At 41.9% G+C, this 14,732-nt stretch overlaps 1 protein-coding gene across 1 annotated transcript in view; it reads left to right on the top strand.

Moving 5' to 3' along the window:
* Window positions 1–14,732, top strand: part of LOC309562151 (uncharacterized protein) — a gene marked incomplete at both ends in the record, with an annotated part of 80,695 nt that overhangs the window by 49,363 nt on the left and 16,600 nt on the right. Inside the window, one exon of the mRNA XM_082266274.1 lies at window positions 12,313–12,413. Within this exon, the coding sequence (XP_082122400.1) occupies window positions 12,313–12,413 (101 nt within the window). The remainder of the gene's footprint in view (window positions 1–12,312; window positions 12,414–14,732) is intronic.

The raw sequence follows: 14,732 nt of genomic DNA, 5'->3' as shown, positions 1-14,732 counted from the left end.
TCTACAGCTGTAATTGCAGCAAAAGGTGGTTCTACAAAGTATTGATTTAGGGGGGCTGAATACAAATGCACACCACACTTTTCAGATATTAATTTGTGAAAAAACTAGAAAACCATTTATCATCTTCCTTTCACTTCACAATTATGTGCCACTTTGTTTTGGTCTATCACATAAAATCACAATAAAATAAGTTTACGTTTTTGGTTGTAACATGACAAAATGTGAAAAATGTCAAGGGGTATGAATACTTTTTCAAGGCACTGTATAAGTATGCAAATCAAACAGTCAAAACACTGTCAACAAATCATATGATGCCCTAACTTGTCTAATATCTCAAACAGTTCTCCTGAATGGCCAAGAATCGGTCCAGACTACAATGCTAATTTCCAGGAAAATTTAAGGGGTAACTCCACTGTCGTGATGAAAGAAATAGCAAATAGAGAAAAAATAATATAGCATATACAATTGCAACACAAGTCATATTGTAATTGAATGTTATTAAAAAATGACCTTTCCTTTTTAATCTGCAGCTCTGTAATTTTCTGTAAAATGCAATGCAACATGGCTACCTGAAGGTGTTTTGTACACAAAATATGTACAGAATGCCCCTAGAAACATAATATTCTGCTTGTGTGATTGGCTCATTGATTTTCACAGAAGCCTGCCTAAGATACGAGTCAGATGTTAGGCATCCCCTGCAACAAAAATGTAGTTCTTGGTAAAATACTCCCAATAGAAAATCATGTCTAAAAGAATGAAGGCCCAACAGCTTTCTTCATTATTGCCCTGTAGGTGGAGTAGCTGATTGATAATTATGAAACCACACTTTCCCACATGGACAAAGACAAACACACAGGGATTTCTTCAGAATAACCAAAGGTAGGAATCTGCAACAATGTTTCTTAAAATCATTGTTACATAGTTACATAGTACCCGATGTCCGCCGGTCACTCGCGATCGTCGGGTGGAGAGGGAGAAAGGCAGGCGGCTAATGTTAACAAAGCCACCTGTCACTCTCCCCTGTGTAAAAGCACTGATCACTCGGTCCTGCTATGTAGGACAGTTGATCTGTGCTGTTACACACAAAGCCACATCCAAGCACAGTAAGAAACACGCCCCTAGGGACACACTTAACCCCTCCCTCTCCAATAAAGTTAACCCCTTCCATCCCAGTGTCATTTTTACAGTAACAGTGCATATGTATAGCACTGATTATTGTAGTAATGTCACTGGTACCCCCAAAAGTGTCTAAAATGTCAGTCAAGGGTCCGATCTGTCCGTCGCAATGTCGCAGTACCGCAAAAAAAAAAAAATGCAGATCGCCGCCATTACTCGTTAAAAAAAAAACAATAAAAATGACAAAAATCTTTCCCTTAGTTAGTAAACGCAATAACTTTTGCGCAAACCAATCAAAATACGCTTTTTGTGATTTTTTTACCAAACATCTGTAGCAGAGAACACATTGGCCTAAAATGTTAAAACATTTAGATTTTTACATTTTTTGGGGGGAATTTCATATAAAAAAAATGTGAAAAATATTGTTATTTTTGCAAAATTGTCGCTCTTTTTTTGTTTATAGCGCATGATCAAAAAATCGCACAGGTGATCAAATACCACCAAAAGAAAGCTCTGTTTGTGGGAAAAAAAGGACGTCAATTTTATTTGGGTGCAGCATCGCACGACCGCGCAATTGTCCGTTAAAGTCACACAGTGCCGAATCGCAAAATAGGCCCTGGTCAGGAAGGGGGTAAAATCTTCCGGGGCTTAAGTGGTTAAATAGTACATTTTTTACATCAGACCAAATAGAGATATAACTGAGGGGGGAAGAAGGACGAAGCACTTTGGTTCCAAAAGTGGAACAGTTCCTTCAAATAAGGGACAGTTGAAATTTTTGTGGTTATCTGTGGCTTCAACACTTCCAGATTTATTGACACAAAATAAGCTTTCCCCGATGTGAAAATTTGTTCTGGATCAGTTTTTCAAAAATAAAATAGCGACAACTGTGCCATACCATTTTATTCAGGAGAGGCAGCCCAAATACTTTCCTTCTTTTAACATTGGAAATTTACATAAAGTATTTTTAATTGTATGTCCATTGCAGATAAAGCTAAAGCTAAAGAATAATAATAATAATAATAATAATAATAATAATAATACAAATAATAATAGGCATACTGTATATCACTAAACTCTGTATCTATCCACACACTTTCAAACATACATTCCCAGACAGACATACACACTAATATGATTAAATCCTTTTGCGTTGTACAGTTAATCTGAGTAAAAAGAATACATCAAATTTTCGAATCATTAACCCAAACCTTCTTTGCTTTATTTCTCAATAAAAAACAAATTCCCATGGCTTCTCAGAGCTGACTGAATAGTAATGGTGTTTTCTGTTGGTACATTAAAACAGTGACAGATGGCGAGCAAATGAGGGGTAAACTAACCTGCTAAATAATATGACATTAAATTTAGCATTTAAAATCCCATCTGGATTGGCTTTACAGTCAAATGGTCTTTTGGGGTCTGAGCATGATTTCACAAAACGTGTCACACATTTTTCAGGCTTTAATGTAATTTGAAGTGCTGCCTGGCAATTGGACTGCGGCACACTTGAATGCTTTGCTGAAGACTGAACCTCTAGGACCCCATAAGGCAGCAATTATATAGCCTTGCAGGGTGCTCATTGCTTTTGGGCTGTGGGCCTGATTAATGTGAGGCATGACAAAGTCACACTGCTAACACACATTTCCGGAAGTCTAGCAGCAGGCAGAGCGAAGGCATGCTAATGCTGTTCTGCATTTCACAGCAGATATAGCTGACTATGCATCCCCCTTTATCTGGCTATGCACTGAAATTATCCATGGATGCTTAAAGGAAATCTGTCATCAAAAACGAGACGTATGACAAAGAGATGGTTATACAAACCAACATGTTTTGGCCAAATCTGTCAGCATCAGTGCAACTACTATTAAAATGCACTCATAATGTACAGTAAAACCTTAAATTGAGAGCAACTTGGTTTGAGAGCGTTTTGCAAGACAAGCAAAATTTTTTTAATAAATTCTGACTTGGTAAACAAGCGATGTCTTTATATACAAGTAGCGTCACACCACAACTGAGTATAAAAGAGAGGCACCTCTAAGTCTAGCAATATGGTTACATTTAATGAAGGTATAACATTAAGCAATTCAAATGGTTGATGATTAAAAGAGGCACATCTAAGTACACAGGCATCTGGGGTATGGCTGTCCACATAGATGACCCTCCGCACCACCATCAACGTCATCCCTTCCATGCTAAGCTCCACACGCACTTCAAGCCTCGCTTTTAGATCGCTCTACTGCAGAGTAGTCTTCCCCATGACTGCAGACTGATGCCAGTGAGGAGGACAGTCTATGTGGACAGCTTTTCCCTGGATGCCTGCATACTTAGATGTGCCGGTTTTAATCATCAACCATGTGAGTTGCTAAATGTTGTACTTTCATTAAATGTAACCATATTGCTACTCTTAGAAGCGCCTCTCTTCCCTTTTATACTCTGTAGCTCCTGCTGGATTTTGCTTCCAATCCTCTTGTGGAGGCTGCCCTTTGTGGATGTACATTTTATGGTTACACAACCTATCACATTGCTATAATCTTTTTATATGGACTATATAAGGACTTATAAATAAATGGTTGCAGAATGAATCATCTGAGTTTCTAATATTTCTTATGTGGAAATTTGCTTTGATATAAGAGTGCTTTGGATTACAAGCATGTTTCTGGAACTAATTATGCTCGCGATCCAAGGTTTTACTGTACTTGTAATAATACATTCAGCCTGGTTGTGGCTGTTTGAATGTTTATTTCATTGGTCAAGCCTAAAAGGTTTGTCTTAATAAAAAATATATTCTTTGTTTCTGCGAAATGCATACACACAGGGATTGCAATGGTATACATATACCGTAGATTGCACATACAGCACAGCGATCAGGTAAGCCCAAACATTTTAATGGTTCCCGAATGTTTGCAAATTCCTGCCACAGAAAATGCCAAAGGTTTTTAACTGCTGATATTATAGAAACAGCATTCAAAATTTTAATGTAAAATTTAATTCTACATTGCCTTAAATCGATTCATGTCACTTCCTCACGGTCCTTTAAGTGAGCTTTAATGTAGGGAGGGGGATCGGCTTTTCTATCACATAACTTCTGTAATTGGCTTTCACTGTAGTCACATGTTCAGGACCCAAACAAAACCAAAGAAGATTCGCAGCTCAATTTACCAGCCAGCCTCAAACCAACTGAATTATCCTGTCTAACAGTATGCATTAAAAACAGGGGTTTAGTTTGCACATATTTGCAAATACATGCATAAGCTACAGAGCCACTTCACAGCACCCCAGTATTAGCTACAGTCCTAACTATACATTTTTGAGAGTCTCCATAGTAGAAGCACATGCATTATAATGGATAGACAGAGGGCAGGTGAGCCTTTAGGGAGCCCACTCCTCCTTAAAGGCACAGGGACGCTTTTGACACTCAGCATATAGCACAATGGCAGCAAAGGTGTCCAGTGCATCCCCTCACCAGTATTCCAACAAAACAAACAAATGCCTGCTGCCCCCACCTATAACTGACCTTTGCAGCAAGGAGCACATGGAAAGGCGATGCATGTCAAACAAAACCAAAAAAGATTCCTAGCTCATTTAACAAGCCCGCCTCAAACTAACGGAATTGTCCTGTCTAACAGTATACATTAAAAACAGGGGTTTGGTTTGCACACATTTACAAATACATGCGTAAGCTGCAGATCCACTTCACGACACCCCTGCTATATCTGCAGTTCTAACTCTAAATTTTTGAGAGCCTCCATAGTAGAAGCACATGCATTACAATAGATAAATAGAGGGCAGCTGAGCCTGGAGGGAGCCCTCTTCCCCTTAAAGGCACAGGGGCGCTTTGGAAACCCAGCATATATCACAATGGCAGCAAAAGTGTCCAGTGCCTCCCCTCACCAGTATTCCAAAAGTACAAACAAATGACCACTGCCCCCACCTATAACTGGCCTTTGCAGCAAGGAGTGCATGGAAAGGCGACGTATGTCAAACAAAACCAAAGAAGGTTCCCAGCTCAACTTACCATCCACTCTGAAACCACCTGAATTGTCTTGTCTAACAGTATGCTTTAAAAACAGGGGTTTCGTTTGCACTCATTTGCAAATACATACGTAAGCTGGAGAGCCACTTCATGGCTTCCCAGTATTATCTGCAGTTCTAACTTTAAAATTTTGAGAGCCTCCATAGTAGAAGTATATGCATTTAATGGGTAGATCGAGAGTAGGTGAACCTGGAGGGAGCCTACTACTCCTTAAAGGCACGGGCGCATTGGACATCCAGCACTGTCCACGCTGCCATCTTCCCCCGGAGTGTTCCAAGGAGTGCAGTTCACGTCCTATGACATCTTCCCTCCATCTCAGCAATCTTTTCTGCCGTTCTCCTCATCCCCATCCGACCCAGAGAAGCCGGACCCCTCCTCACACATAGCCTGCACCGATGTTCCGCCACTGCGGTATAGATAGGGAAAGTATAAGAAAGAGGGAGGAATGAGAAAGGAAGGAGAAAAGAGAGGTGCCCCTCTTGGTCAAGACCCAAACTCATGTCGGCTACTGTGTGTGTAGCAAGGTTTCTAGGCCTGTGGCCTGATGAGAGTCTGCCATTAGAACCGGTACTCTCTCCAGCCCATGTGAGCTGCGGCCCTGGGTGTGACAACTGAAGCAGTGACAACTCCAGCATCTTTGTTTGTGGTTTTTTATTTGATTTAAAGGGGATGGGAGAAGTGAATAAGTGGGATATTGCTTGCGGCTCCAACTATTTACACATGGGACTTTGTTACTAAAAAATGCCCATTGGCGCTTCCTTGATGCCAGCCGGTGCCAGCAAAAGCTCACTGACTCTGAGAACTCTCTGTGTAGCTGAAGAAGTGTTGAATCCCCGACTTATAGTTCTGTAGATCCAAGACTGAGCTGTAGAACTCCTGACACTGCTGTGCTGTGGAAGTCACTAAATACTGTCCCCCTGCTTGGTACAGCTTGAGGTAGTATATTGTAGAACTCTGTGTAACTGTCGCTTCACTGACACTCTCTGTACAATTCAGGGCCCACCAAACAACCTGTCACACACTTTCCCCCAAACTTATACCCACAACCAGAATTCTTTGCAGCCTAATCTGCCTTCTGGGGTAGTTACAAGCTGGGATGTGTCCCCTGATTGGGCTTCCCACACTGCCCTATGAGAAGCCTCTCACAGGAGCCAGTGGGGAAACGTCTCCCCTCAGCAGGCACATCTGGAAGTCCTGACACCCTACCTAACAAATCACAGCCTTGCTGTTAGGCAGACAAAGCCCACTATATATTTTACCTAGCACCTACCTGTAGGGTGCTACATGTGCTTTCATGGTCCTAAAGGGGAAATTGTACATATATCCATGAATTTTAGACTCTCTCAAACTTGTTTATACAGTAGCATGATCCAGGATATCTTGTATCTCGAATAAATAGTCACTGTTATAGAGATCTGAAACAATTATGTTTTTCAATATGAGGCATGGCCTCAGTTGGTAGTAGGGATGTAACGATATCAAAATCTCACGGTACGATACAATTTCGATATTGACCTCACGGTACGATATTTATTACGATATAGTGGGTGCGGATGAGGATGATGGAGTGGCATGCCGCATTGTGAAAATGGATGAGGATGATTCTGAGTGGAGATGAGAGTTACATTGTGGAGAGCCTCTTCACTATGTAACTCTCATCCCAACTCAGAATCATCCTCATCCATTTTCACAATGCTACTCCATCATCTTCATCCCCACCCAGGCCAGATTCATCCATCCCTTTCCACATTGTATCCTCATCCCCGTCCAAAAATTCCTGGAGAGGGATAGATTCTGGGCAGGAATTGGAATACATTGTGCAAAGGGAAGGAAGAATCTGGCCTGGATGAGGATGATGGAGTTTCATTGTGAAAATGGCTGGGGATAATTCTGGGTGGGGATCTTTTCTCCACCCAGAATCAACCCCAGCCATTTTCACAATGCAACTCCATTATGGCAGCTTGTCTGGTGTCTGTGTCCCATCAGAGGAGTCCAATCAAAAGTACAGGCAGCACAACAGCAGCACCTTGCTGCACACCCATAACTCTGTCAGTGACTTCCCTCCACACTGCTATCTCGATTCTACTTCATGCACCTGCAAGGCTGGGGCCACTTCCCCCATTGAGCAACTGACTACACCCCCATGCCCGAGTGCTGCCCAATCAGATAATACTTAACTATCTTTGAAAAGCAGGCTCTGCCTCAGCAGGGAACTAAATGGAGCGGAGCAAGTGTCCAGGTTTTACTTGTGGGGAGCAGTGTTGTAACTTGTAGGCGAGCTGGACTGGTGAAAGATGCTTTCATCTCACTTGCAGGTGCCACATGGGGGAAAGCTGGTGACATGTATCACTATCACGGCGGCTTTCTCTCAGTCTCTCCCACAAACCCTGCCAACACAACACCAAAACAGCAACCCCCCCGGCACCATGCGAGCGCGGGGGGGGGGGGAGCTCAGGCCCCTTACACACTGCCTGTACCCCCCTGATGGCGGCCCTATATACACATTACTCACCGGCGGACCGGTGTCACTGGTTTGCCGTGGTGCCTGCCTGGAAGCATGGCTCTGCTCCGCCGAGTCCGCCGCTCTCCTGCGCTGGCTCCGCCTCCGCCCCACAAGCCTGCCCACCCACACTGCTCCAAACCAACTGGCAGCCGCTCGCCTCGGCTCGGCCAGTAAGCACTAAGCACTGCAGCATAGAGGTGAGTGACAGACAGGAGCCGACGAGACACAGAGACAGCGGCCAGACCGTGTACCCACCACGACGATATCGGGCCATGTGAACCACCGCGATACCGCGATAGCGGCAATATCGTTACATCCCTAGTTGGTAGTGATACTTTTTTTCTGTTAGGCAATCATATTGATGTTTGATGGCTTTGATTGTCAATTGAGGCCTGCATTTCTTGAAAAGTTCCTACTTCAGTATTTTGAGACCCACAACAATAGTTCTGCCAGTGTGTGTGGTAAATTATATTGATACCTGTCATACTTTATGCACTTATTACTCACTACTATCTTCATAGCTTTCACCACGAAGCCCTTTGCCTAAGGTGCTCAATGATTTGTAGGTATACCCCTGATCATACTGTAAGAAGCTATAAGGTGGGTGCCAACCTTTTTTTTTTATTTATTTAGCATTAAGGAATGAACATCAACAAAGAACTAGTCTAGTCAATGATGATAAAAGTAAACCTAAAGCCAACATTTTTTGCTTTGGATAAAGTAGGTAATGTTTAAACTTCTGTAATATGTGTTCCTTTGGAGAGATTTCCCTTTACTTTCTGTCCCCCAAACACAACGGGAGTTGGAAAGAAATCCATACTACTGTAAGTGAGTTAAGTCCTCTCCTAGTTTTTACAGGAATCAGTGTCCCCAGTGGAAGATTTTCCCTCCATTTCTATTTTTGTAGAAACTCTCAATTGTGGATTTTTCATCACTTTCTATCCCTGTGGCAGAAGTGATCAGGAAATATAGAGCAGGGTGAAAAATTGTCAGCCGAACTGAGACTGCATCCAATGAGATGAAGGCAGGGCTGTGGATAAGAGGGTACCACTGGTCCTCCTGTATGGGACCCAGGCTAGCAGGGGGGCCCAGGCAGCAGGGTGATCGGTGGGCGGCAATTACTGGAACTTAGCCTCTGGTATGTTTTCCTCTGCAGCAGCTGAAAGCTTCTTCTCCACTCCCTCCCGACAGCTTTTGGTTGCTGCAGAGAGCCACACAAGGGTACGGTTCCAGTAATTGCCCCCCCTCCCCCCACCGCACTGATTTTCCTCCCTGTGAACCATATATTTCCCCCTGCTGCCCAGACCCCCCTGTGTGCCCCCTACTCCCGCAGAGTTTCCAGCTTCCCTCCTCTCCTTTCCCCTGGCAGCTGCAAGCACACAATGAGATCCTTCAGGGTGGAGAGTGAGGGAAGGGTCCGGTGAATATGTCATTTCCATAACCACTGTCTCCATGGTTTTCAATTCGATCACATGATCACAATGTATAAATAGCTGTTATGAATAATCGTCATTCATAACAGTTTTTCTTTCTGTAGTAATGCTGTGATGATTGGCCCAAAGCTATCATAGGGTACCTGGAGCAATCACAGCACCCTGTACCATGTGATTAGCTGTGGCCATAAAACTCACCATGCCTCTATTGCTGAATATCTTGGCCTTGTCTACTTTACAAAAAGGGGTTATTTAGGGGGTATTTGTACAGTCCTGGCATTTTAAGGGTCTTGTGAAATGAAGTAGGCTGTCATTACATCAGGATTGATTAATCTTCAAATATATTCACCATAGTTTGTAGCTGCTTTAAAGTTATAAAGTTTAACACAAACACATTTATGTAATGACATGTAATGGAATGCATATAAAGTGTACTGGGACAGACCAGTAGACAAGAAAGAGAGCCTTTGAGGGATGGACAGAATGAAACCGCAGGGCGATGATGAGCAAAATAAAGTGTATTTTATTATGATTGAAGGTTGAACAATACAGGTTACAGTTGTGGTTTAGACAGGGAAGTGCAGAGGTATGTGGTGCTTACAATGAGTAATACAGTAACCCATGTGATGTGATGAACACAATAAAAATGATAATGGTGAAAGTAACCCAGTAGGTGTGGCAAACAATATAATGCAATGGTGAACATAAATGCAATAAAAATTTGGACGTCCGATGGGGAAGTGGCACTGTCAGTGAGATCCCGCTGGCCAATTTGCCAAGTATAAGAGCCGTTTATCAATGGGTATTTGGGGAGATCAAGGGGAAAACAATGGCAGTGTCAACCCTGCGTGCACGGGCTGTGTATGCCAGAATTCTGGCTGGGGTACACAGGTTCCTTCTAAAAAATAATAATAATAATGGTAAGTACGCAAGGAGGGATGGGAAACCAAAATTGGCAAGTGCAAGGAGGGTATCCTGGCCAGGATTAATCAGAAAGATATGATTTTTTTTTTTTTGAGAATGTCATATAGCAGAATGTAAAAAATATTTTTTTTTTTTTTTTTTCAAAATTGTCGCTCTTTTTTGTTTTATAGTGCAAAAAATAAAAATCGCACAGGTGATCAAATACCCCCAAAAGAAAGCTCTATTTGTGGGAAAAAAAGGACATCAATTTTATTTAGGTACAGTGTTGCATGGATGCGCAATTGTCCGTTAAAATAATGCAGTGCCAAATCGCAAAAAAGGGCCTGATCATTAAGGGGGCAAATCCTTCCGGTCTTAAAGTGGTAAAAGCGGAGTTCCACTCAAAAGTGGAATTCCGCTGATCTGCTGTCTCCCCCCCCCCCCCTCCGGTGCCCCATTTGGCACCTTTTAGGGGGGAGGGGGGATGGGTACCTGTTTTTGACAGGTACCCTTCCCCACTTCCTGGGAGACAGCGCAGCGGCGCTGTCCCTCTGAAGTTCGGCCCCTCCTTTTTCCTCCGCCGCCAGGCAAATTACATAATGCAGCGTGCTTTGCACAGTAGGGAACCAGCAGTGAAGCTGAAAGGCTTCACTGCCAGGTTCCCTTTCCCTGGATGGCAGCGGCGGCACCCGAGAGCCGATATGTAAATCGACTTTGGGAGCCGACATCGCAGGCTCCCTGGACAGGTAAGTTCTACTATTTAAAAGTCAGCAGCTACAGTATTTGGAGCTGCTGACTTTTAATTTTTTTTTAAAGGGGGCGGAACTCCACTTTAAGAACAAGATGATTATAGCAGACATATGCCAACCTTCAGAACATTGAGGAGTTTCTGTACATATTGCTTTTTATAGTTTATCTTAGCATGCTGTATGTTCACTATAGATGTTAAATACATTCTTCCTGATGGAAAACGCAAAAGCTTTCCTGTATGGATACTTGTATTCTCCATTGCAACAGCTTATAAACCAAAATCAACTACATTTACAATACAGAAAATAAGATGCTTCAGATACTTTGATGAGCATTTTTCATGATTTAGTTTGAATTATACTTGATATGAAAGCAGTAAAAAAATCTCTCTGAGATTGATGGCTTTGTTTTTTTCTAGGTTTGAATAGGAGGCGGCTTTTGAAGAGTGGCTGCAAAAACCTTTATCAAAATTACTGTTGAATAATGTGTTATGCTGTCAGACAGAACAATTGTTTGTATCCAGAAGTTGGTGCTTCCTATTGCTTTATCTGTACAGCTTGCAGAATGGTTTGTTTTAGAGTGTCAGTCACAGCAGGCAATAAAGGAATGAAAGCCTAAAAACACAGTCTAAACTATAATCAAGCTACTCAGATATCAAGGGTATTTCATAGAATGGAATAAACACTGCCAGTCTCTTACATCCATGTATATCTCCATTATACACTGCAGGAATGGGAACTACAACGTCTATATTGAGTTTACATATTTGGAATGTGAAGTTTTCTGTTTCAATAATTTTTATTAAGTGCAAAAATTAAGTCTGGCTGGTTATTCAGTGATAACACAAGTGCAATAAGATATTAGGAGATACAAAATGTTTTTTTTTTTTTTTTTTAACACAAAAAGGTGCTTTATTGAAATAATCAAAACACGTCACAGAAAACATCAATATACAGTTGTAAACATACATTGCGCAATACAAAGTTATTTTAAATAGGCAAGGGGTACAGTGATGCTGTAGGCGAATAAACGTAGGATATTAAGAGTCCCCAATAGCCAAATGTTGGAGAAAGGTGAGTAATTCACATCTTAGTATCGTATAACGTTACAACAGAATGTAACAAAATGTTGTTAGCAAGGCACGATATAGGTCGAGAAAATTAAACCTACATAAAGGGCAGGTTTTGGGACCAGGCAAGGCCACTTGTTTTGTGAAAAGCAAAGATAACATAACAATGGGCATAGCTCCCAACTGTCCCTGATTTCGAGGGACTGCCCCTCATTCGGAAAAAAATAGTCCCTCTGTCCTTCTTTCCTTCTCATTTGTCCCTTATTTTGGTCTGATTTATATAGTTTTATAAAAAAAAAAGCTTTACTTGTCCATTCAAAAGTGTTACCAAGTGCTACATTTTTTATCCAATTTCTAAATTGCTGCATTTGTAAATTTCGAAAGCAATAAAGGAATACTAGTGGTATAAAAACACTTGTGGGTTTAACCAGCTATTTTTTTTTTTGTACGATGATGTGTCCTATGCCTACATAATTTTACTAATAGGTGTCCCTAATTCCCTTTTCAGTTGGAAGGTATACAACGGGCTGTTTCTAACAACCTAGCCTTAAGCCCAGAAATTAGGCCCAAACTTTCCAGTGCCATCAAGGGTTTGATCTTGAATGAACCGTAAGCTGTAAAGTGGAGCAAATAGCTCCCAAAGAGAGGGGTAAAAAAGAGGCATATTTAGAACCATCAAGGCCCCCGTTGAAAGAAACCATGAAGTTCCCACCTGACCCAATGGTCCTGCAGCCCTTTCTATCGGGTCACCTTCCACTGATACCAGGATCCTTTACTCTCATTGTAGGGCCCTTTATTATGGTCCCACAGTGGGCCCCCTTCCTGCTGTCTTAGGGCCTGCCCATGATGGTGAAACGCTATGGCCTGGTTTCAAGTGTGACCTTTACGACCCTCGGAATTCTACCACTGAATTTAATTCAATTTGATGCAGTCTATTTCCCAAAGACAACCTGTGGATATGGCGCTGAGCACGTGTACTCAACTTCTTTGGTCGACCATGGCGAGGCTTGTGCCGAGTGGAACCTGTCAAGTTAAACCACTGTATGGTCTTGGTCACTGTGCTGCAGCTTGGTTTCAGGGTCTTGGCAATCTTCTTATAGCCTAGGCCATCTCTATGTAGAGCAAAAATTCGTTTTTTCAGATCCTCAGAGAGTTCTTTGCCATGAGGTGCCATTTTCACTGTGCTGCAGCTCGGTTTCAGGGTCTTGGCAATCTTCTTATAGCCTAGGCCATCTTTATGTAGAGCAAAAATTTGTTTTTTCAGATCCTCAGAGAGTTCTTTGCCATGAGGTGCCATTCTGAACTTTCAGTGACCAGTATGAGAAAGTGAGAGCGATAACACAAAATCTAACACACCGGCTCCCCAATTACACCTGAGACCTGGTAACACTAACGAGTCACATAACAGGGAAAAAGGCTAATTGGGCCCAATTTGCACATTTTTACTTAGGGGTGTACTCACTTTTGTTGACAGCGGTTTAAACATTAATGGCTGTGTGTTGAGTTATTTTGAGGGGACAGCAAATTTACACTGTTTTACAAACTGTACTTTGCATTGTAGCAAAGTGTAATTTCTTCAGTGTTGTCACATGAAAAGATGTAATAAAATATTTACAAAAATGTGAGGGTGTACTCACGTTTGTGAGATACAGTATGTGTGTATATATATATTTATATATATATATATATATATATATGTTTATGTATATATTTATGTTCTGAGTTGGCGCTACCATAAGCAGCCGCCTTAGGGCGCCAGGATATAGGGTGCGGTAAAATCTGAATCCCGAGCCACTTTCTGGGTATTTGGATTTTTACAGTTCTGCAGACATGTGCATTTTTACACACTCCCAGCCGCTATAGTGTATACTTTAGAAAAGCCAACTGTTGGCTTTCATGTGGAAGTTGTCTTTCACTTCCACCACCGCTGCGATGTGGCGCCCCCGCAATGTTCACTGGACACCTCTGGCCCACCTGCAAGCCCGGTGCTGTCATAGCCGGTTGTCGATGGGAATGGCAGCGGGAGCTCAGCGGACCTCTGTCTGCTCAACCTTCCTCTTGTACATAGTCTGGTAAGTGACATGTATGACGTCACTTCCTGGACCGGAGCTGTCATTCTCTGGAATCAGTGCTGGAGGAGAAGCAGCTGATGAAACACGGTCTGTGTTCCATCAGCTGCAGTGGATCAGAAAGGAGACATCCACGGTCTAATAGACCCTGGACGTATCCATAAAGAGAACCTGTCACCTATATGCTATCACATAGGGGGCTATTGGTCCACTATGTGATAGCAATAAAAGTTATGTAAGAATAAAAACTAAACCAAAAATGTTTTAAATACATAAGGAGACATATAAAAAACTAAACATTTTTTAGAGCCCCCCCCCCCCCCTACACACACCCACAAAAAATGCACGGGAAACCTATATATACATATAAAGACCTAATTTTTAAAAACCTAACCTAAAAACCTAACCTACATATAAAAGGTGATTGTCCTACACATGTTCACGCCAAAGTGAGAGCGATACTTTTAGCACCAGTGCTCCTGCGTAATTCTAAACTGCTGACCTCTAGGGGCTTTTAAAATGTTGCGGGGGCAATTTTAAGGTTTGACATGAGTATCTATTTACTGGGCACAACCTCATCTTTTAAATTTTACAAAAAAATTAGGAAATAAATTGCAGTTGCATGTCCATAAATTAACTTGAATGTATTTTTTACTGAAATGTTGCCTTTCATAAACAGTTGTCAGTAATGTCATGTGAAATAGAAAATTCGAACTAACAACATTTTATTCTCTGGGGCAATGTTTCTCAACTCCACTCCTAAAGTACCCCCAAAAGGTCATGTTTTCAGGCTTTCCATAATTTTGCACAGTTGATTTGATCAGTTTCATAGCCTTATTAGTTGCCAAAGCCGTTTCAA

The sequence above is a fragment of the Pelophylax lessonae genome, assembly GCF_965119305.1.
Source record: "Pelophylax lessonae genome assembly, chromosome: 8".
In the NCBI taxonomy this organism is placed as follows: Eukaryota; Metazoa; Chordata; class Amphibia; order Anura; family Ranidae; genus Pelophylax; species Pelophylax lessonae.
The sequence above is the reverse complement of the archived record's forward strand: the minus strand, read 5'-3'. Positions and strand labels throughout refer to the sequence as shown.